Here is a 21,068-nt window from a genome sequence, read left to right as displayed (position 1 = left end):
CACAAGTGTGAGATATATTCACAAGTGTTGTAAATTCACAAGTGTTGGTGAAGATGTAGACAAACTGGAGCACTCATACACTGCTGATGGGAATACAACATGGTGTAGCCACTTTGGAAAAACAGTCTGGCAGTTCCTCAAATGGCTAAACATAAGAGTTACCATATAGCCCAGCAATTCCACTTCTTAATCATCACTCAAGAGAAATGAAAACATGTTCACAGAACAACCTGTAGACTAATATTTATGGCAGCATTATTCACAGTAGCCAAAAGGTAGAAACGATCCCGAATGTCCAGCAACTGATGAATGGATGAACAAAATATGGTCTATTCATACAATGGGATCTAGTTTGGCCACAAAAAGGAATGAAGTAGTGATACATGCTACACCATGGATGAACCTTGAAAGCATTATGCTAAGTGAAAGAAGCAAATCCCAGAAGAGCACATTACAAGGATTCCATTACAGGACATGTCCACAATGGGCAAATCCAGAGACAGAAAGTAGATGAGTAGTTGCCTATGGTTGGGGGAGACGAGGAGGTTGGTAACCAAAGGGTAATGAAAACACTAATGAGGAAAATGTTCTGCAAATAATTGTGGTGGTGGTAGCACATGCCTGTGGATACAGTAAAACCCACTGAATTATATAACTTTAAGTGGGTTAAATGTATAGGGTATGAATTATATCTCAATAAAGCCATTACTTTTTTTAAAAATCAAGTTCCCTTGTCACATGATACATAACCTGAGAGCACTGGAGAAATAAGCTTTCTGTCTCTAGTACACACATCATAGCTATACCTTTCAGGTAAATCTTTGATCATCTAAGGGTATAAGCACTACTGGAAAAAATGTCTTTTTTGTTGGTATCAAGTAACCTCTGTGTGGTTGAAATAAAATACTGTATTAAAAGCAAAACATTTTTTTTAATCAGGTAAATGCTAAGAGATTTCACTGCCCACATCTGAATCTATGATCAAGTTGACATCAAAACCACTCTTTTCAAGAGGGAAGGAAACAAACCACAAGAGACTCTTCATGATAGAGAACAACTGAGGGGTGACAGGGGGATATGGGTAGAGGATGGGCTAGATGGGTGATAGGTATTAAGGAGGGCACTCATAATGAACACTGCGTACTGCATGTAAGTGATGAATCACTGACACCAATACAGCACTGTATATTAACTAAAATTTAAATTAAATAAATAAATAAGCATTCTTTTTAATCATCTCTCAGACTAGCGAAGGATTTAATACCTAAGTGATGTCACGGCCTAACTTAACAAACGTTTCTCAGGAGTTCCTGAGAAAGCCTGAGGAAAGAATTTCACCATGGACATCAGTACCACATTCAAATAGCAAGGAACGATTTGGCTTTAACTACATATTACATTGTAATAGAACTGTTAATTTTATTGGTCTCAAAGTTTTGTTTGTCTACATTGTAAATTTGTCATAATTTCATACTTGCTTACAAGCTGTAGGTGTAAGGAGCTTATACCAACATTTACATGCATACTAAGGTGGTTAACATAGAAGAATAAATTTAATCACACCATATATTAACTAACTTGGATGTAAAAAAATAAGCAGAAAAAAAATAAAATTTGTACATATGCATTAAATACGGTATCACCTTAAAATATAAAGATATAAATGATAAGGACATTGCAAAAAAAAAAAAAGAATAAATTTAAATCAATACTGAGGGTTCATGGGAATCTTAATATTACTTAAATTTGAACAAACAGTGATAAGAGGGACCAAGTAGCATGGCTGAAAAAGTCAGATGAAAAATCTGAGTCTAGATTCCTGGTTCTGACACTTAAAACCATAAAATAAACAAACTGAGCTACTACAAACCCTAAGGTCTCTCTTTCACCATCCCAAAATGAGTCTTTAAAAGACAGTGTTCGACATCTTACCAATCTCTGAGCGTGTGTGTGCACACACGTGTGTGGGTGTGACACGGGCAGGTGCCACTGTACAAGGATATCCAGGGCTTGTTTTGCTTATTAAACTTGCTAACAGTACCTGACAATGGACTTGGATACTGAACGGAAACAGAGATGGAGATTAGTAAAGGCATGTTTTAGGCGTGAGCTGCCTAGCTCCCAATTCCGCCTTTTCAAGGAAAGGCCCTGATTCACAGGATCCCTGAACAGAAAGGACACCTGATTCAAGTGGGCCTTTCAACCCACTAGGAATCCTGAAGCAGAGTAGCAGAAGGCTGGGCCTTGGAGCAACTGAAGTAAGGTAATGGCAGCCTGTGCAAGGGACAATCAACAGACCGCCACTTCTGAGAACCCTGTCACCCTAGTTCTGTCCTTCCCAAGTCCTGCTCTGTTCAAGTCTCCCTAAGACCTTCAAGAGATGCCTTCCAATAAAGTTCCTCTTTTAGTCTAGCGAGTTTTCTGTTGCTATTTAATATCTGAAAACAAAAGAAACTTGGCTAATGAAGAGAAGAGCAGAAAGGGTTTGGAATGAGACATCAGGTGAATAAAATTCTCCCAGTAAAGAACAGAAAGGATTAAATTTGTCTAGGATAAAGAAGGGAATTAAACCGAGAAACAGTTAACTCAGTAGATAAGAAGACACTTTTAACTTAAAAAGTAATATGATAGTAAGAACAAATTATTTCATCTATATTTTAGCTCTATTTTTTTCCACTTGAATACTAACACTACATTTTTTAAAAGATTTTAAAATTTCTACTATCATAAATACCCGCTCCTTTCTCCATCCTACCCAGAGGCAGATGGCTGAAAGGAACATATGAGAAGTGTAAGAGAGGGCACTGCCAATCAAGCGAAGAGTTGGGGTGACCAGCTAGAAACAGCGTGGAGTCTGGGAGGCTCAATACACACAATACGCTTTATAATAAATGCATTCCACAAACGTGGCGACTTCCAAGTATAAAAAGAAACTGAAAAAAGTCCAGAGAGAGAAAGGAGCATCAGCAGCGCAGCTGTGCAAATGGACTACCTTCTCGGTGATGCCGTTGAATTTGGCCAGGATGTTGAAGAGCGGCACCTGAGGGATAATGAGCTGCTCCTTCTCGTCCTTGTAGAGGGGAGCGGTAGGGAGATCCAGTGTCAGGTACATGAAGGTGGACTCCACCATTGTCTCCTGGTACTCATCATTATGCAGCAGCTGCTCTTTTTCTTCTGCTGGCTAGAAATGAGGAAGAAGAAAAAGGAGGGAAGGAATGCAAGCAGTATGCATATCACCACACACAGAAAGAAACAATGTTTTTGTTCATTTTGTATCGGAGTGAAGACAGCGCCCAAGAGACTGGGCATTTCATGGACAGCATCGCTGCCTGGGTAGAGTAAGCAAACACTGAGGGACTTCCATCCTCAGAGAGATGGCTTTTTAAATTTTTTGAGAGAGAGAGAGAGAGAGAAAGCATGGGAGACGGAGAGAGAAAGAATCTTAAGCAGGCTCCATGCTCAGCGCAGAGCCTGACACAGGGCTCAATCCCATGACCCTGAGACCATGACCTGAGCCAAAATGAAGAGTCAAATGTTCAACTGACTAAGCCACCCAGAAGACTCTAGAGAGATTGTATTTAAATACCAGACTATTAAAAACCCTTTTAGATGATCTAGAAAGCTTATCTGAGCTTTCTGAAAAATCACACCAGCACCACCCAATGGCCAGACCACTTAAACCAGCAAGACTTTTACCCTACCGTAACTGCCCAACTTAAGCACACTGGTACAACAAAAGCCCGAGGAGCTGTCACTTGACAAGTGTTTTTGTAGAACCTCATCTTGAGGCAAGAGGCCTTGATAGACCTCTAAGCCTCTCTCTGTCAACCCTGAATCCCCTCAGGTAAGATAAATCAGGCCAAGAGTCAGTTTCAACCCCCACTCACCAGATCAGGATGAGGCAGCTTTTTAGTGAAGATCCTCATGGAACCCTGGAAAACATCAGTCACAATGGCTGTACAAACAGAAATCAAAATGCAAATTCTGTCAGGTTGGAAAGCATTTCCAGAATATAGTCCTAACTTCTAAATTTCTGAAATAAACCAGCATTGTCCAGCTAAGACTCAAAGCTCTCAGTAAACACAGAAGTACCTTTGCAACATATACCACCATGGTACCTTCATCATTATTTGTGTAAATAATTACTTTGTGTCTGCCTTCTCCATAAGATACCCTCTAGCACAGGGCCTGTCCCATAGGAGAAAAATTAAGTGCATCTTAATGAATGAATGAAATGAATGATTTATAAACCCTAGAGACTTATAAATCACAAAAAAATCACAAGCAAAACAAGATAGATCCAAAGACTTTCCCATAACCTTATGCTGTGTGCAAAGGAAGATAAAGTCCACCCTGCACTGGACATAAAACAAAAATGCAGACTGAGGGACAGAGCAGAACAGAACCAAAGCACTGAGACAGAAAGTACAACAGGGTTCCAGAATCCTAATAGGACACAAGTAACAGAACTCAGAGGATGTACACAGGTTGAAGACACCTGGTAGAGGTGGTAGGGCCATCTGGTAGAGCATCAGCCCACAATTCCACATTAATAAACATTAACACCAGCAGAACAGAGAAAAAGGACAAGGAAAAAGCTGCATTAGGTCTCCAAAATTATTTATCTAGCTCAGCACTCTTTAAGCTAACAACTATTTCTGGCATTCATGAAAACTGTCTAACTACTGCTATGCCAACATGGATGTTAAGAGACCATCGGACTTAAAGTCTGAGAATCAATATGGAGGCAAGCCTCATTTCTCCAAGCATAGGCCCAGGGGAAGGAACTAGCTTTTACTCTGCTTTACCAGTCAACTTAGAAGCCAGGCAAACCATGCAGTGAGTCCTCTTCACATTAACTCTTGCACTGCCAGGAGACTAGCAGTCGACAACATGCTGCCCAGCCCCTCAGTTTGGAACTAGATCAGGATTTTAGAGCATTATTATATCTATTTCCATGTATTAAACATGCCATTGGATATAACCATATCCTAATTTTTAAAAATGGAGAGGAACCTATTCAGGAATAAAATTTAGTCCATGTATACACAGACACTACCCTAATGCAAAAAAATAAAAAGTTAAGAAAAGGATGGGAAGTTGCAAAGTGCCTATAAAAGGAAGCAAACAAAAAAAGAGCTCCCTTTTACAAAATAACATGACTTACTCTTCTTTTTCTTCTTTGTGCCCCCCAGAGCTGAGTGTAGAGCATTCAGAAACCAGGACAGAAAGTCAACTCCATCCCCTGGAAGAGAAGGAAGGGTAGGGCATTTCGAAGCTGCAAATTAGTATAGTCCAAACCATGTGGCTGGCATGATGCCACATTCCTGGTTTTCCTTCTTCCTTTCAGGCAACACCATCCTGTCCTCTGGGCATCCTCCTCTATTTGGACATTAAATGCTGGCACTCCTCAAGGTCAAGCTCTTAGTCTTCTGATCTTTGCTCTCTCCCTGGGCTCTCTGACCCAACCAGGACTTTCCATTATCATCTCTACTTCAAATGTGTATCTCACCACCCATCAAAAGCCAGTACTGAATTTCCCCTCTAAATCACTTCTTGGCCAGAATCTTGTTTTTAAAACCTAAGTCTGTGGGGCGCCTGGGTGGCTGGGTCGGTTAAGTGTCCGACTTCAGCTCAGGTCATGATCTCATGGCTCGTGAGTTCCAGCCCCATGTCGGGGTCTGTGCTGACAGCTCGGAGCCTGGAGCCTGCTTCGGATTCTGTGTCTCCCTCTCTCTGCTCCTACCCTGCTCACACTCTGTCTCTGTCAAAAATAAACATTAAAAAAAAAAATAATAATAATAATAATAATAATAATAAATAAATAAATAAAACCTAAATCTGACATCACATCTTGGCTTAAAAGCCTTCACTGACTCCCCACTGTTGTCAGGATATAACCCATCTCCTTCTAGTGGCACATAAACCCGATAATCCAGTCCCTCTCTCGCACCTCCACTTCAGCTCTCACACTGTCCCCTGGAATCCAAGCGTCTGGCTACTGGCAGCCTTGTGTCTGTTCCTGGCACATCCACGCTCCTGTTGGCAGTGTCTTCTTTAACCTGGAATGCCCAGCCCCAACCTATTTCCTCTGTGCCTAGAACTCAGCTAGCTCTTCCTCCACTCTGACTCCAGCCGACATCCCATGTGCTCAGCCGGGGCTCCCTGCTCCACACTCCCTCCCAGAGCATACTTCCCTTCCTCAATCACAGCGCTTACCACCCTGTGCTCACCTTTTTACACAACTATCTTCCCCACTAGAATGGGAGCTCCTGGAAGAAAAAAACTGTTGCTTATCCCTGCAGCCTTAAAACCTACTAGCAACAGGAATGGATGATGAACAAACTGACATGAGGCCAGAGGACACTGTATGAGATCCAGGTAGTAAGAGCTACAGTGTCCACTTTACCCACACGGCAATAACTATTTGGACTTGGAGGGATGAAAACAGTCAAAATAGGTCATTGGAATATCTAGTCTGCAACATGACAAAATGAGAAACAAATGTGGCAAGTGCTTAAGGGTTGGCACCTTTCCCAGCCTCCTGGTTTTCCCCCAGAACCGTACAGTTTAGTTTACTACATATGACAGACTTTCTCTCCAGCTGAAATCTCAGGACTCTGAACAGGGCAGGCTGATGAAAGAAGAATCAGGAACATAATCATATGATGAACTGGATACTCACCTGGTTACTACAAGGCTTACAGCAAGTACAAGTAAATTTGCTCATCAAACTAATTTTGTTGCCCTAACATCAAAAAATATGAATGACTGGGGTGCCTGGGTGGCTCAGTCGGTTAAGCATCCGACTTCAATTCAGGTCATGGTCTCATAGCTCATGAGTTCCAGCCCCACGTTGGGCTCTGTGCTAACAGCTCAGAGCCCAGAGCCTGCTTCGGATCTGTGTCTCCTCCTCTCTCTGCCCCTCCCCCCACTCATGCTCGTACGCTCGCGCGCGCTCTCTCTCTCTCTCCTTCAAAATAAACATTTAAAAAAAAAAAAGGTTAAAAAAAAAGAAAAACTATGAATGACTTGTTCCTTACCTTGCTTGGTGATCTGAAAGGTCTTCTTGCTGCAAAGGACAACAGCCTGAAGCATCTCATGGGGAGACACGTGTGCCTTAAAATTTCGGGGGTTCCAGAGCTTTCTCATCAGCTCTCCAAAACGCTGGACCAACAAGAACATGATATCCCCTGGAGGACGTTTGATGTTCTTATAATTGTCTTCTTCCAGGAAGTAGTTCCGGAGAGGAGGAACATTAGACAAAGCCTGGAAGTCAAATACTCCAGCCAATTAATCCAGAGCCCCTGCGAAGGGCCCCCATGCACAACCCTGGGAGCCAAGGGTTATAGAACCAGGCCTGTGATGGCCTCAAAGAGTCAAAAGGAAATGCTTAGGTTTAAAGTTCACATTATTATAGAAACATCCTCTGTACTAAGTTTCACATAAAGTCCAGTTCTGCAGATACTTTGTTTTAGATATGAAGTTTTTTATTTATTATTTTTTTTATTTTTTAGAGAATTTTTTTAAAGCAATCTGTACATCCAACATGGGACTCAAACTTAAAACCCTGAGATCAAGAGGCACCCGTTCCACCAAATGAGCCAGCCAGGCAACCCAAACAAGAAGTTTAAAAAAAAAAAAAGTATTCAGACGCCTAGGTGGCTCAATTGGATGAGCATCCAACTCCTGATTTCAACTTAGATCATAATCCCAGGGTGATGGGATTGAGCCCCACATCAGCCTCTGCACTAAGCATGGAGCCTGCTTAAGATTCTCTCCCCTTCTGCCTCCCTCTCTTGTGCACTCTCTCACTCTAAAAATAAATGATAATTTTTTATAAAAAAAGAATTCAAGTCCCTATTCACTGACCAACTTATTTAATAATTTCCTTCATTTATTCTAATTAGGTTTGTGACTATATTTGCATTCATAGGAATTAAAAGCTAGAAATCCAAATATTCCATTTGGCTAGGGCAGAGATAACTATCTGGAGGCCAAACTTCTCCCATCTCTCAAATGCACATTAAAATTTGAGCTCTGTGTCGACAGCTCAGAGCATGGAGTCTGTTTCAGATTCTGTGTGTCCCTCTCTCTCTGTCCCTCCCTCACTAGTACTCTGTCTCTCTCTCTCTCTCTCAAAAACAAATAAAAACATTAAAAAAAAACTTAAAAAAAATGGGGTGCCTGGGTGGCTTAGTTGGTTAAACGTCTAACTTCAGTTAGACTCAGGTCATGATCTCGCCATGCACGAGTTTAGGCCCTGTGTTGGGCTCTGTGCTGACAGCTCAGACCCTGGAGTCTGCTTTGGATTCTGTGTCTCTCTCTTTTTCTGTCCCTCCCTCACTAGTACTGTCTCTCTCTCTCTCAAAAATAAATAAAACCATTAAAAAAATTTTTTTTCAATAACATGAAAGTCATCTTAATAAAGTTTGGTGTTTTTCCCAAGTGTGGTATTTATTGAAAGAGTGGTAATAAACAAATATAAAATAAAATAACAAAAATTAATATAATTATATATAAAAATGATACAAAATGAACATATATATAAAAGTGATTAATTCTGTTATGATCAAAAATGGTCAAAAGGTTTAGGAGAACAAAAATAAATTTTACCAAACAGAAATACTCTGCAATCCAGCAATTGCACCATTAGGTATTTATTTACCCAAAGGATACAAAAATACAGATGCAAAAGGGTACATGCACACCAATGTATACAGCAGCAGCATTATCAACAATAGCCAAACTATGGAGAGAGCCCAAATGTCCATCGATTGATGAATGAATAAAGAAGATGTGGTGTATATAAACACAATGAAGTATTTGTTGGCCATCAAAAAGAATGAAATCTTGCCATCTGCAATGACATGGATGGAGCTGGAATGTATTATGCCAAGCAAAATAAGTCAATCAGAGAAAGACAAATACCATATGATTTCACTCATATGTGGAACTTAAGAAACAACACAGATGAACATATGGGAATGGGCAGGGCAGGGGGGTGAAGAGAAGGAAACAAACCACAAGAGACTCTTAATGATACAGAACAAGCTATGGGTAATGGAGGGAGGTGGGTGGGAGATGGGTACTAAGGAGGGCACACGCTATGATGAGCACTGAGTGTTGTATGTAACTGATGAATCACTGAATTCTGCTCCTGAAACCAATATTGCACTGTATGTTAACTAAAATTTAAATTAAAATAGTAATAATAATAATAATAATAAATTTTACCTCATTAAAGAAAGATAAAGACTAGCCATGTTGGTTCAGGAAGAAATAATGCTCATTAGTATGAGCTACAAAACTGGGAGGGAAACCACAGAACAGACCCTAAATAAATGCCATCTCCCTACAGGTCCCTCCTGATGGGTTTGTGAATCCTTAACAGCACTGTGCTTACTATGAGCACAACTTTCTTTGGCAAGGTAATCCGTTTAGAAAGGAGGATAGAGGTTTCTGCTAAATACAATAAACCTAGGCATCTTAGAGGAAGACAACTCAGGACACAGGGAATACTGCAACAGAGATGATTGGGAAAGCCCCTACAAGCTTAGCTCACCTAAATAAACAAGGACTTCATGCCTAGAGAATAATTACTAAAAAAAAGGGTTATTATCGAAAGGAAAGAAGTATGGGGGCTGAGTGGCTCAGTCGGTTGAGCATTGAATTCTTGATTTCGGCTCAGGTCATGATCTCAGTTTGTGAATTCGAGCCCCATGTTGGGCTCTGCACTGACAGGGTGAAGCCTGCTTGGGATTTTCTCTCTCCTTTCCCCTCTCTCGCCCTCCCCTGCACATGTGTGCACACATGCACTCTCTCTCTCAAAATAAATAAACTTTACAAAAATAAATTAATAAATAAAGAAGTATGGACAAAGTTCATCCTAGTTCTCACTTATCCAAGCTGTGGAGAGAGGTTGCTCTCTGCTTTCAGCAACAATACAAAAAAGTATGTGTCAGACGGAAATCATTCAGCCTCCAGATGGAATACTTCGTCCATTCAATCCCATTGTAGTGGCAATTATATCACAGAGGATTTGTTCGTCTACTTATTTTAAAAATAAAAACTTCCTATGGGAACTAAAACCCCTCACAAAGCCAAGGCTAACTGTACTGACCATGTTCAAATCCAATCTGTTCAACCTGTAAGTCTTTTTCTCTCTACTTAAGCATTTAACCTTTCCAGGGTCTAGGTATGACATCAGTGGCAGATGCCAAAACTGACAGATACACTTTCATAATTTTTTATCCAAATTCTTTATGTAAAAATACCATAATCAAAGTTTAAAGGCCAAATAAGAACTAGAAGGAAATCTGTGCAACATATATAACAGAAAAACACTAATATATATTTTTCAGAGTTCAGCAAAATAAACTACCAACAGAAAAATGAGCACACGGCCCATCAACACTTGAAAAAATACAAGTAATCAACTTCAGAAGTGAATAAACAAAAGATAAGTTAAATGTATCAAAATGGGAAAAAAATAACAGTGTAACAGACACAATGCAAGATGAAGAACTCTCTTTTGTGTTGCTGATGGGTTTGTAAATTGCTACAAACAGCCTACAGCCTAGAATCTAGGCCCTAAATGCATTAATACAAGAAATGATGGTTAAATAAACTATAATTCATTCACGAATTGAATTAACATGTAATCATTAAAGATGCTGAACAAGAATATGTACAGGCATAGGTTAGGTTTCAGACCACTACAATAAAGCTAATAATACAATAAAGAGAGTCAAAGGGATTTTTTGGTTTCCCAGTCCATCATAAGGTTATGTTTCTACTATACTATAGTCTATTAAGTGTGCAATAGCCTATGTCTAAAAAAACAACGTGCATACCTTAATTTAAAAATACTTTTAAGTTAAGTAATTTAGGGGCACCTGGGTGGCTCAGTCGGTTAAGCGCCCAACTCTTGATTTCGGCTCAGGTCATGATCTCATGGTTCATGGGATCAAACCCCGAGTAGGACTCTGCGCTGACAGTGTGAAGTCTTCTCGGGATTCTCTCTCTCTCACTCTGCCCCTCCCCCACTCTCCAAAATCTATAAACGTTAAAAAAAATTAATACTTTATTGCTAAAAAAAATGCTATCATCTGAGGTTTTTTTTTTAAGATTTATTTTTTTAAGAGAGAGAGCAAATGTGCACCCACAAGGGGGAGGGGCAGAAAGAGAAAGGGAGAGAGAGAGAATCCCCAGAAGGCGCTGTACTGTCAGTGCAGAGTCTGACGCAGGGCCTAATGCAGGGCCTGATCTTAGCAACTGTGAGATCATGATCTGAGCTGAAATCAAGAGTCAGATGCTGAACTGACTGAGCAACCCAGATGCCCTCCAACATCTGAGCTTTCAGTGAGTCATCTTTATACTGGTGGAGGATCTTGCCTCCATGCTGATAGCTACTGACTGATCATGTTGCTGAAGCCGGGGTGACTCCAGCAGTTTATTAAAACAAGATGACAAGGAAGTTTGCCGCATCAACAGACTCTTCCTTGCATGAACAATTTCTCCCTGGCATGTGATGCTGTTTGTTAGTATTTTACCCACAGCAGAACTTTCAAAATTGGAGTCGATCCTCTCCAACCTTGTTATTGCTTTGTCATCCAAGTTTATGTAACATTCCAAATCCTTTGTCATTTCAACAATCCTCACAGCGTCTTCACCAGTAGATTCCATCTCAAGAAACCCTATTCTTTGCTCAGACATAAGAAGCAACTCCTCATCCACTAAAGTTTTACCATGAAATTGCAGCGATTCAAATATAATTAACAGGGGTGCCTGGGTGGCTCAGTTGGTTAAACATCTGACTCTTGACTTTGGCTCGGGTAATGGCCTCATGAGTTCGTGGGTATGAGTCCCACATCAGGCTCTGTGTTAACACTGCAAAGCCTGCTTGGAATTCTCTCTCTTCTCTCTGCCCTGTCCCCCCAATAAATAAGCTACAAAATATACATATATAGTATATGTATATGACCACATATATACACACAGCACATATACATATATATGTATATCTTATATGTATAGTAACAAGCCTAAAACATTGCAAGGATTACCAAAATGTGACATAGTCACAAAGTGAGCAAATGTTGCCAGGAAAATGGTGCTGAAGGACTTCCTTGACACAGGGTTGCCACAAACCTTCAATTTGTAAAAAGCACAATGTCTGTGAGGCACAATAAAGTGAAGCACAATAAAATAAAGTGTGCCTGTATTGATTTCATACATTTTAAGCAGGACAGAGTACTAGAGAAAGGGAAGAATGAAGCCTTCATTCTTTATACTTTCTACATCTTCCACCCATCCCTTGAGTGTTTATGTTTATAAATTTTAATTAATTTTTGTGGTCAACGAAGCAAGATTATTGTTAATGTTCTTAATTGTGCTTACTAACATGTTCTAATTTTTCTACAATGTATATGTAATACTCATATAATTTTTTAATGTTTATTTATTTTTGAGAGAGTGGGGAAAGGACAGAGAGAGAAAGAATCCCAAGCAGGCTCCATACTGCCAGCACAGAGCTCAATGCAAGGCTCAAACCCACGAACTGTGAGATTATGACCTGAGCCAAAATCAAGAGTCGGACCCTTAACCAACTGAGCCACCCGAGCACCCCAACTTGTTAATTTTTTAGAAGACAAAACTTAATTGCAAACAGGAGAACTTTGGCTTTCTGTATGCCCCACTTTGGAGCTTAAGCGCAGGAGGAGGATCAAGACCTCAGATAGCCAGCACAAGGAACATCTGCGCTATTAAAAAAAGAAAAGATGCATCATCTAACACATGTGTTTCTTATTCAGTACTGCCAGGCCACACACTCATTCTATCCTTCATTCCCTGAAAACTCCAGAGGCCATGAGCCCAGAGGCTAGAAACAGACTCACCATCGGGCAACAGCCCTTTGAGCAGACATAGGAATGTTATGTTTGGTGCAAATAGTTAAGTAGAATCCTCAGCAAGACTTGGTGTCTCCAGGTACCATTTGACTCTACCAGAAGGCAGTCACTTCTGGCTGACCTTCACAGTGTTCTCAGGTTACCTCCTCTCCCAATCACTGTTCCCATCTTGATCCTACCTGAAGGACAGCGTTGGCATAGTCATTGGCCTTTATGTTATTCAAGCCCACGATACCCGGCAGATAAGTGGTCCCATCATATGCCCGGGACAATTTGGCTTGCTTGTCCAAGTTTGCAATCTGCTGCTTTGTGAAAGTGGGCTTCAACACATACTGCAAAGCAAAAGAAAATTCCAAGATGTTTCAGGACTGTCTACGGAGTTCACAAGAGCTATGTGAAATAGCAATTTCTGTCAAAAACAAAAAATACTTTGGTCATGAATGTCTCAACACACAACCAAAGGGCTCCCAACCAAAGAGCTCCCAACAATAGGTATAAAAGCTGAGGTAACATTGAACAGGCCCTCTCCTTACTAATCTAGAAGGGGATCTCTGTGTTTAACCCAAAATCACTGAATCCCCAGGTCTTTCTTCAGACCTCACATCTGGCCAACTCCATGATAAACGGTCCAAAACTGGAGGACACACGTCTCTGCAGGCAGCAGGAGTCTGAGTGCCGGGTGAGACCTCACACAGGACTGGTATGGACCCAGCGCAGAAGCAGGAATGCCTCCCCACCTCTGTGCAAATCTGAGATCTCATACTCCCTATGGCTGGAAGGGCAGGAGCAGAACCTTCCCCGGTCCTAGACCCATAAGGGTCATCACATAAAGGGCTGAAGAGAGGTCTCTACTAAGTCTCTTGGGGACCTTGTACTTACTTCAGTTCCTCTCTCTAATTACTATCCATAACTACTTTAACCTCAACTATTAACAGGCATATAAAATTTATAAAAGTAGCATAGTGTTTCAAACACTCGACACTAAGCTTTCCTTAAAAATGAACAAAGCATTCAGCATGAATACACAGACACTTGCTAAAAAATAAACAATAATCAATAGTTCCAACATTAATCAAACCCAAGAAGACTTTCTATGATCTCTTCCTAAGTACAATGACTCTTGGCACAGATCACACACCAGAGCCCACAGATGGGAGGCACTGGCCATTTGGGCTGCATCATATCAAAAGTAGTCATGAGCTGGTATGCAGCTTGGTATCCACTATCCTACACCAGGCCTAATTCATATCCTTCCTCCTAAGTGTGGAAGGTAATATACTTCACAAAAATGCTTTCACCCCAATTAGAAAGTAGCTGCATTTCTTTAGTCCTAACCCACAATGTTAGAAGCAGAAACAGCCGCTAGATTGCAGACCATAGGCCACACTTATGAATCCAGACCTTCTTACTAAGGTCTCTCTTGCTGCTCCCAAAGGGAAAGAAGCCTCTCCAAGCCCGAGAAATGGAGATTCTTCCCTAACCTTGGGGCGGGCAGATCCCCAGGAGCCCTAGGCTGGCTCCCAAGAGAACTAGTTCCAAACCAGCCTCCTGGATACATACTGTGATATCCTCCAGCGAGGAATCGATGATCTCATAGTTATCTGGAAGGCAGTAAAACTTGAGGGTGTGGAGGTTGAGGAAGACATGGTGGCTAAACTGGACACTGTGAATGTAGGCATGAGACTTCAAACCCCGGCCTGTAGGGAAGAATGAAAGGCAGTGTAGGGCAGATGCCAGAGAGAGACAAATCAGATTTGATTTTCCTTCAGTATTTTGTACTGGAACGTATTAATATCGGCAAAAACAAAGTACTACACCATCTGTGCAATGAATCTCCTACATGAACTTTTCTCACCACAAAAGTTAGCAAGAAAGAATAGCACATAAGTACTTTATTCCTTGGATGGCATTAAGACACTGGTTAGGGAGGGCTGGGTGGGTGGCTTAGTTGGTTAAGCGTCCAACCTCAGCTCAGGTCATGATCTCACGGTTCATGGATTCAACCCCTACATCAGGCTCTGTGCTGACAACTCAGAGCTTGGAGCCTGCTTCAGATTCTGTGTCTCCCTCCCTCTCTGCCCCTCGCCCACTTGAGCTCTGTCTCTCTCTCAAAAAATAAACATTAAAAACTGAAGAAAAAAAAATCTCTCTAGAGGAGACCTGTAGCTGGCACTGAAAACTTCACAAGTTTAAAATGCACAACACTGGGGAGCCTGGGTGGCTCAGTCAGTTAAGCATCTGACTCTTGGTCTCAGGTCAGCTCATGATCTCACGGTTCATGAAATCGAGCCCCGACATAGGGCTCAACACTGACAACATGGAGCCTGCTTAGGATTCTCTCTCTCCCTCTCTCTCTCTGCCTCTCCCCAGCTCACGATCCCTCTCTCTCTCTCTCAAAAACAAATAAACATTGTTTAAACATTTAAAACAAATAAAATAAAATGCACAATGCTTATTTACCCTGAAAGTACTTGCCACACACCAGACAGGCATATGCATTGATATGTGAAAGGGAGATGGAACACAGTTTCTCAAAGTCAAAGTCCAGCACACTCCTAAAACAACCAAACCAAAGAAAAAAACAATTAATAGGGACAGAGGTCTAGGAAAGCACTCAAGAGAAGCAGCATTGGCTCCACACTGCACAATGTCACATAGCATCCTTCAGAGATAGTTCAACAACCTTCTATAAACTGTGGGAAACATTAACTATTCCTCCCCTCAACATTTACTATAGCAACCTCACCCACCAAGTCCCAAAGCAGTATCAAAAAGTATCTGTACTAGACACACAATGCCAGTGACCATCTTTTTTCTTTTTTTTAAATTTACAACCAGTAGAGAACCTTTCATTGCAGTCGCTTTCTCTGGAAGAAAAGCTACAAGTAGGACTAAAGTGACAGGACCTCAACAGCATTCCAAATTAAAAGGCTGGGGGTGGAAGGATATCAAGAGTGAACAAAACCTTTTATAGAAGAAAAACCTATTTTTGTCCATAAAAGTAAATGGGAAACCTGAGTATTAGGAGAATACCTACAAATCGATCTACTTATTCAACTGCAAAGTAATGCTATATGAGTACCAGGTAGGTTAAGGGACAAAAAAACTTTACTTTTATTGAATCCACAGGTGACAAAGAGATTTCTCCTCAAATATTAACTCTAATTAATTGGTACTGGTCCCAGTAAAGCTATACTGTCCATTAAAGGAAGCAAGAGCCACAAGTTGATACTGAAATTTCAATTTAAATAATTAAAATTTGGGGCACCTGGGTGGCTCAGTTAGTTAAGCATCTGACTCTTGATTGTGCTCAGGTCATGACCTCACGGTTCATGGGTTCAAGCCTTGGGTCGGGCTCTGCAATGGCAGTGTGGAGCCTGCTTGGGATTCTCTCCCTCTCTCTCTGCCCCTCCCCAACTTGTGCACATGCTCTCGTGCTCTCTCTTTCTCTCTCTCTCAAAAATAAACATTTAAAAAAAATAATAAAATTTGAAACTTGGTTCCTCAAGCCATGTTTCAAGTCCTCATTAGCCATAAATGGCTTGTGCCTGCCACAACAGCTAGCCCTTATAAAGAGTAACTCCACAGGGCGCCTGGGTGGCTCAATCTGTTAAGCGTCCGACTTCAGCTCAGGTCATGATCTCACGGTTCGTGAGTTCAAGCCCCGCGTCAGGCTCTGTGCTGACAGCTCAGAGCCTGGAGCCTATTTCAGATTCTGTGTCTCCCTCTCTCTCTCTCTCTCTCTCTCTCTCTCTCTCTCTCTCTGACCCTCCCCCGTTCATGCTCTGTCTCAAAAATAAATAAACGTTAAAAAAAAAATTAAAAATAAAAAAAAATGAAGAGTAACTCCACTACTAAGAAAACTTCTATTAGCACTACAACCTTAGAGCATAAGTTGAAAAGCACTGTAAGATGCCATCTGGAATCAAAGAAAAGAAACAGGGATGAGATGACTACCTGTTTTAGGACATATCTGTTTTTCTTTTCTCTGTTGAATTCCAGCCACCTAGAGTAGTACCTAGCACGTAGTGATTGCTCAAAAAATATTTAAATTTGTTACCGTCATTTTAAGTATACTATGCACTCTGTTATTCCACCAAATTCAAACTAAGCTAAAAGCTCTTTATGCATGTGCCCACCCTTAAAAAAAAAATGCCCTCTAACACTTTATATTAAAAAACAAAGATTAATAAATACGGCAAGAAGCACAATCTTCTGGGCAGAAAGCTTTAAAAAGAATAAAATTTGTGATCATTTGACATAGAGTCAAATCTATGCACTTCCTGCATAGATTCCATCATTCTGTGCTGCCCTTGGCATCCCTGTCCTACTAACCTGTTAATGGTATCCAGGTACGGGCAATGGCGGCTCCTCCGGTCCTCAGAATCCACGCGGCCATTCTTTGCTGAAAGGAAAATCATCACAGGCTGTGAAAATGGGAAACCAGTACTCAGGGTGAACTACTAGTACAAAGAAACCCAGAAATGAGAAAAACTAAACAGGATGAGCTCCTACACAGGAGGCATGGCAATACACCAAAAAGCCCACTAATGGAACAAGTGCCAAATTGGGAGAAGATATGTGAAACTCATAGAACCAAAAAACAATTCATTTGCAGATTACATAAAGAAATTGGTGAAACAATAAAAGACAACCCAACAGAAAATGAGGAAAATATCCTCAACAACCAAGAAAATGCAAATTTCCCTGGACAATAATATACCACTTCATATCTACCATAGAAGGAAAGAAATAAAATCGGAAAATTCCAAGTGTTGGCAAATACATAGAGCAATTGAAATGTTCCTGTAACTGCTGGTGGGAATGTAAACTGTTACAACCTCTTGGAAAATAGTACAGCAAGATCAAAGCTGAAAATATGCAGAACTCTGACCCAGCAATCTCTACCTATAAACCTGAGAGAAACTTTTGCACATGTACACTGGAAGTGCTTAACTAAAAATATTTATAGCAGCATATCTGAAAGGGCCCAAATTGGAAACAAACCAAATATCCGCCACAAATAAAATAAATAAATGTATTCTGGTATCACCAATAGAACACTATGTAGCCATGAATATCTATTTGAATGAACCTCAAAAATATGGTTAGCAAAAAAAAAAGGTAAATCAGAAGACCACATACATATGATTCCATTTACATCAAATACAAAATAAAACACAGTACTACTTAGGGATACATATATGAAGTAAAACGAAAAATACGGGGCGCCTGGGTGGCTCAGTCAATTAAGTGTCCAACTTCGGCACAGGTCATGATCTCGCAGTTCACAAGTTTGAGCCCTGCACTAGGCTCTGTGCTGACAGCTCAGAGCCTGCAGCCTGCTTCACATTCTATGTCTCCCTCTCTGTCCCTCCCCAACTTGTGCTGTCTCTCTCTCTCAAAAATTAACACAAAGAAACTTAAAAAATAAATAAAAGTAGAAATGAAAAAAAATTCAAAATAGCACATAAGAGTATTCCAATATATAGAATAGTGAATTCCCAAACAAGGAAGGCAAATACAACTAGGAAGGGGCCTAAGGGACCTTCCTAAGGTACTGGTTACATACCACTCAGCTTCTTAAGCTGAATAGCATTAGGAGACAATTCTCCATAGGTCTCTCGTGTTTCTGCCCATATTGTGATCAAAGGCACTGTCTGCCTCCAGACTATCTTGTCAAGAATATTTGTATACCAAACAGCATTAGAAGACAGAGAGTCGCCCTACAGAGCAAAGGGGAGGCAAATTCAGACTATTATGAAAGATTTAAGTTCTGTAAGCCCAGAGTTCCTCTCCAGTAAGGCCACCCACTGTGAGTATGTGTCCTCTTCATATTGCACTGTGGGAAATGACACTATAGGAACTAGTCCCATCTTCATTAGCATCCAAAAAACTGTAGCAGGCTAATTAGGCAGCTTGCAAATAAAATCTCAAACCCTTCACAGTTATTGACAAGTGGTAAATTTAAGGATGTAAATGTTCATTCTTCTTTATTTTTTTAATATATATTTTTAAATTTATTTATTGTTTAATTTACATCCAAGTTAGTTAGCGTATAGTGCAACAATGATTTCAGGAGTAGATTCCTTAATGCCCCTTACCCATTTAGCCCATCCCCCCTCCCGCAACCCCTCCAGCAATCCTCATTTGTTCTCTATATTTAAGAGTCTCTTATGTTTTGTTCCCCTCCCTGTTTTTATATTCTTTTTGCTTCCTTTCCCTTATGTTCATCTGTTCAGTATCTTAAATTCCTCATATGAGTGAAGTCATATATTTGTCTTTCTCTGACTGTAATTTCACTTAGCATAATACCCTCCAGTTCCATCCATGTTGTTGCAAATGTCAAGATTTCATTCTTTTTGATTGCCAAGTAATACTCCATTGTATATATATATACACACCACACCTTTATCCATTCATCCGTCGATGGACATTTGGGCTCTTTCCATATCTTGGCTATTGTCGATAGTGCTGCTATAAACATGGGGGTGCACGTGTCCCTTTGAAACAGCACACCTGTATCCCTTGGGTAAATACCTAGTAGAGCAACTGCTGAGTCGTAGGGTAGTTTTATTTTAATTTTTTGAGGAACCTCCATACTGTTCTCCAGAGTGGCTGCACCAGTCTGCATTCCCACCAACAGTGCAAAAGAGATCCTCTTTCTCCACATCATCGCCAACATCTGTTTTTGCCTGAGTTGTTAACGTCAGCCATTCTGAAAGGTGTGACACGGTATCTCATAGTGGTTTTGATTTGTCTTTCCCTGATGATGAGTGATGTTGATTGAGCATTTTTTTCATGTGTCTGTTTGCCATCTGGATGTCTTCTTTGAAGAAGTGTCTATTCGTGTCTTTTGCCCATTTCTTTCACTAGATTATTTGTTTTTCGAGTGTTGTTTGTTAAGTCCTTTATCGATTTTGGACACTAACCCTTTATCTGATATGTCATTTGCAAATATCTTCTCCCATTCTGTCAGTTGCCTTTTAGTTTTGCTAATTGTTTTCTTTGCTGTGCAGAAGCTTCTTATTTTGATGAGGTCCCAATAGTTCACTTTTGCTTTTGTTTCCCTTGCGTCCGGAGATGTCTTGAGTAAGAAGTTGCTGCGGCTGAGGTCAAAGAGGTTTTTGCCTGCTTTCTTCTCTAGGATTTTGATGGCTTCCTGTCTTACATTTAGGTCTTTCATCCATTTTGAGTTCATTTTTGTGTATGGTGTAAGAAAGTGGTCCAGATTCATTTTTCTGCATGTCACTGTCCAGTTTTCCCAGCACCATTTGAAGAGACGGTCTTTATTCCATTGGATGTTCTTTCCTGCTTTGTCAAAGATTAGTTGGCCATAAGTTTGTGGGTCCATTTCTGGGTTCTCTACTCTGTTCCATTGATCAGAGTGTCTGCTTTTGTGTCAGTACCATCCTGTCTTGATGATTACAGCTTTGTAATACAGCCTGAAGTCTGAGAGTGTGATGCCTCGAGCTTCGGTTTTCTTTTTCAAGATTGCTTTGGCTATTGGGGGTCTTTTCTGGTTCCATACAAATCTGAGGATTGTTTGTTCTAGCTCTGTGAAGAATGCTGGTGTTATTTTGATAGGGATTGCTCTTTCTTCTTTAAACTATAATTGTGCATTATATTCAATCCATCTTAGTACCTGTGATCTATTTCACCATAAAAATAAAAGGGAGTTGGGGTGGGGGGGGGGGGGGGGAGACAAGCCAGAATAGCAACTGGGATTCTAGCCTGTTCCAAAGAAAATAATCTCCTTTATCACAACTAAGCAAGATACCTAAAAAACAATTTCTCTTCCAAAGAAAGGGAAACCAGAAGCTGATAAGGTATTTAAGAAGGGCAAAGAATGCCCTGAAATTATTAATTACTCAAGAATATTTATCAAGCACTTTCTATGAGTAAGGTGCTATTCTGGACCCTCCGCGTAATACAAAAATATGTCAAACAGAAGACTGTAAGAACTTTAAGAGTTAATGTTAAAATATAATCATATACAGATAACCAGGACCAGAAGGCAGAATTATAAAGTCTTGGAGAACTAGGAACTCCTCCCATGAATCCCACCCTTAGCATGTAAGCATAGTGATATATTCACCTGCTACTTCAGTAGGCTTTTACTAACTCTCCACAAAGCAAGTATACAGGAACAGGTTC

At 40.5% G+C, this 21,068-nt stretch overlaps 1 protein-coding gene across 2 annotated transcripts in view; it reads right to left on the bottom strand.

Moving 5' to 3' along the window:
- The window catches only part of USP39 (ubiquitin specific peptidase 39), a 29,601-nt gene that overhangs the window by 7,469 nt on the left and 1,064 nt on the right, over positions 1 to 21,068 (bottom strand). The window contains exons 2-9 of one of the 2 annotated variants that reach the window (XM_007082297.3): positions 17,247 to 17,316; positions 15,372 to 15,466; positions 14,472 to 14,608; positions 13,091 to 13,243; positions 7,044 to 7,269; positions 5,168 to 5,245; positions 3,888 to 3,955; positions 2,993 to 3,181 (exon numbers count right to left, since the gene is read on the bottom strand). In XM_007082297.3, coding sequence (XP_007082359.2) covers positions 2,993 to 3,181; positions 3,888 to 3,955; positions 5,168 to 5,245; positions 7,044 to 7,269; positions 13,091 to 13,243; positions 14,472 to 14,608; positions 15,372 to 15,466; positions 17,247 to 17,316 — 1,016 coding nt within the window. The remainder of the gene's footprint in view (positions 1 to 2,992; positions 3,182 to 3,887; positions 3,956 to 5,167; positions 5,246 to 7,043; positions 7,270 to 13,090; positions 13,244 to 14,471; positions 14,609 to 15,371; positions 15,467 to 17,246; positions 17,317 to 21,068) is intronic. The other variant, XM_042981879.1, reaches the window with a different exon arrangement.

The sequence above is a fragment of the Panthera tigris genome, chromosome A3 (genome assembly GCF_018350195.1).
Source record: "Panthera tigris isolate Pti1 chromosome A3, P.tigris_Pti1_mat1.1, whole genome shotgun sequence".
In the NCBI taxonomy this organism is placed as follows: domain Eukaryota; kingdom Metazoa; phylum Chordata; class Mammalia; order Carnivora; family Felidae; genus Panthera; species Panthera tigris.
The sequence above is the reverse complement of the archived record's forward strand: the minus strand, read 5'-3'. Positions and strand labels throughout refer to the sequence as shown.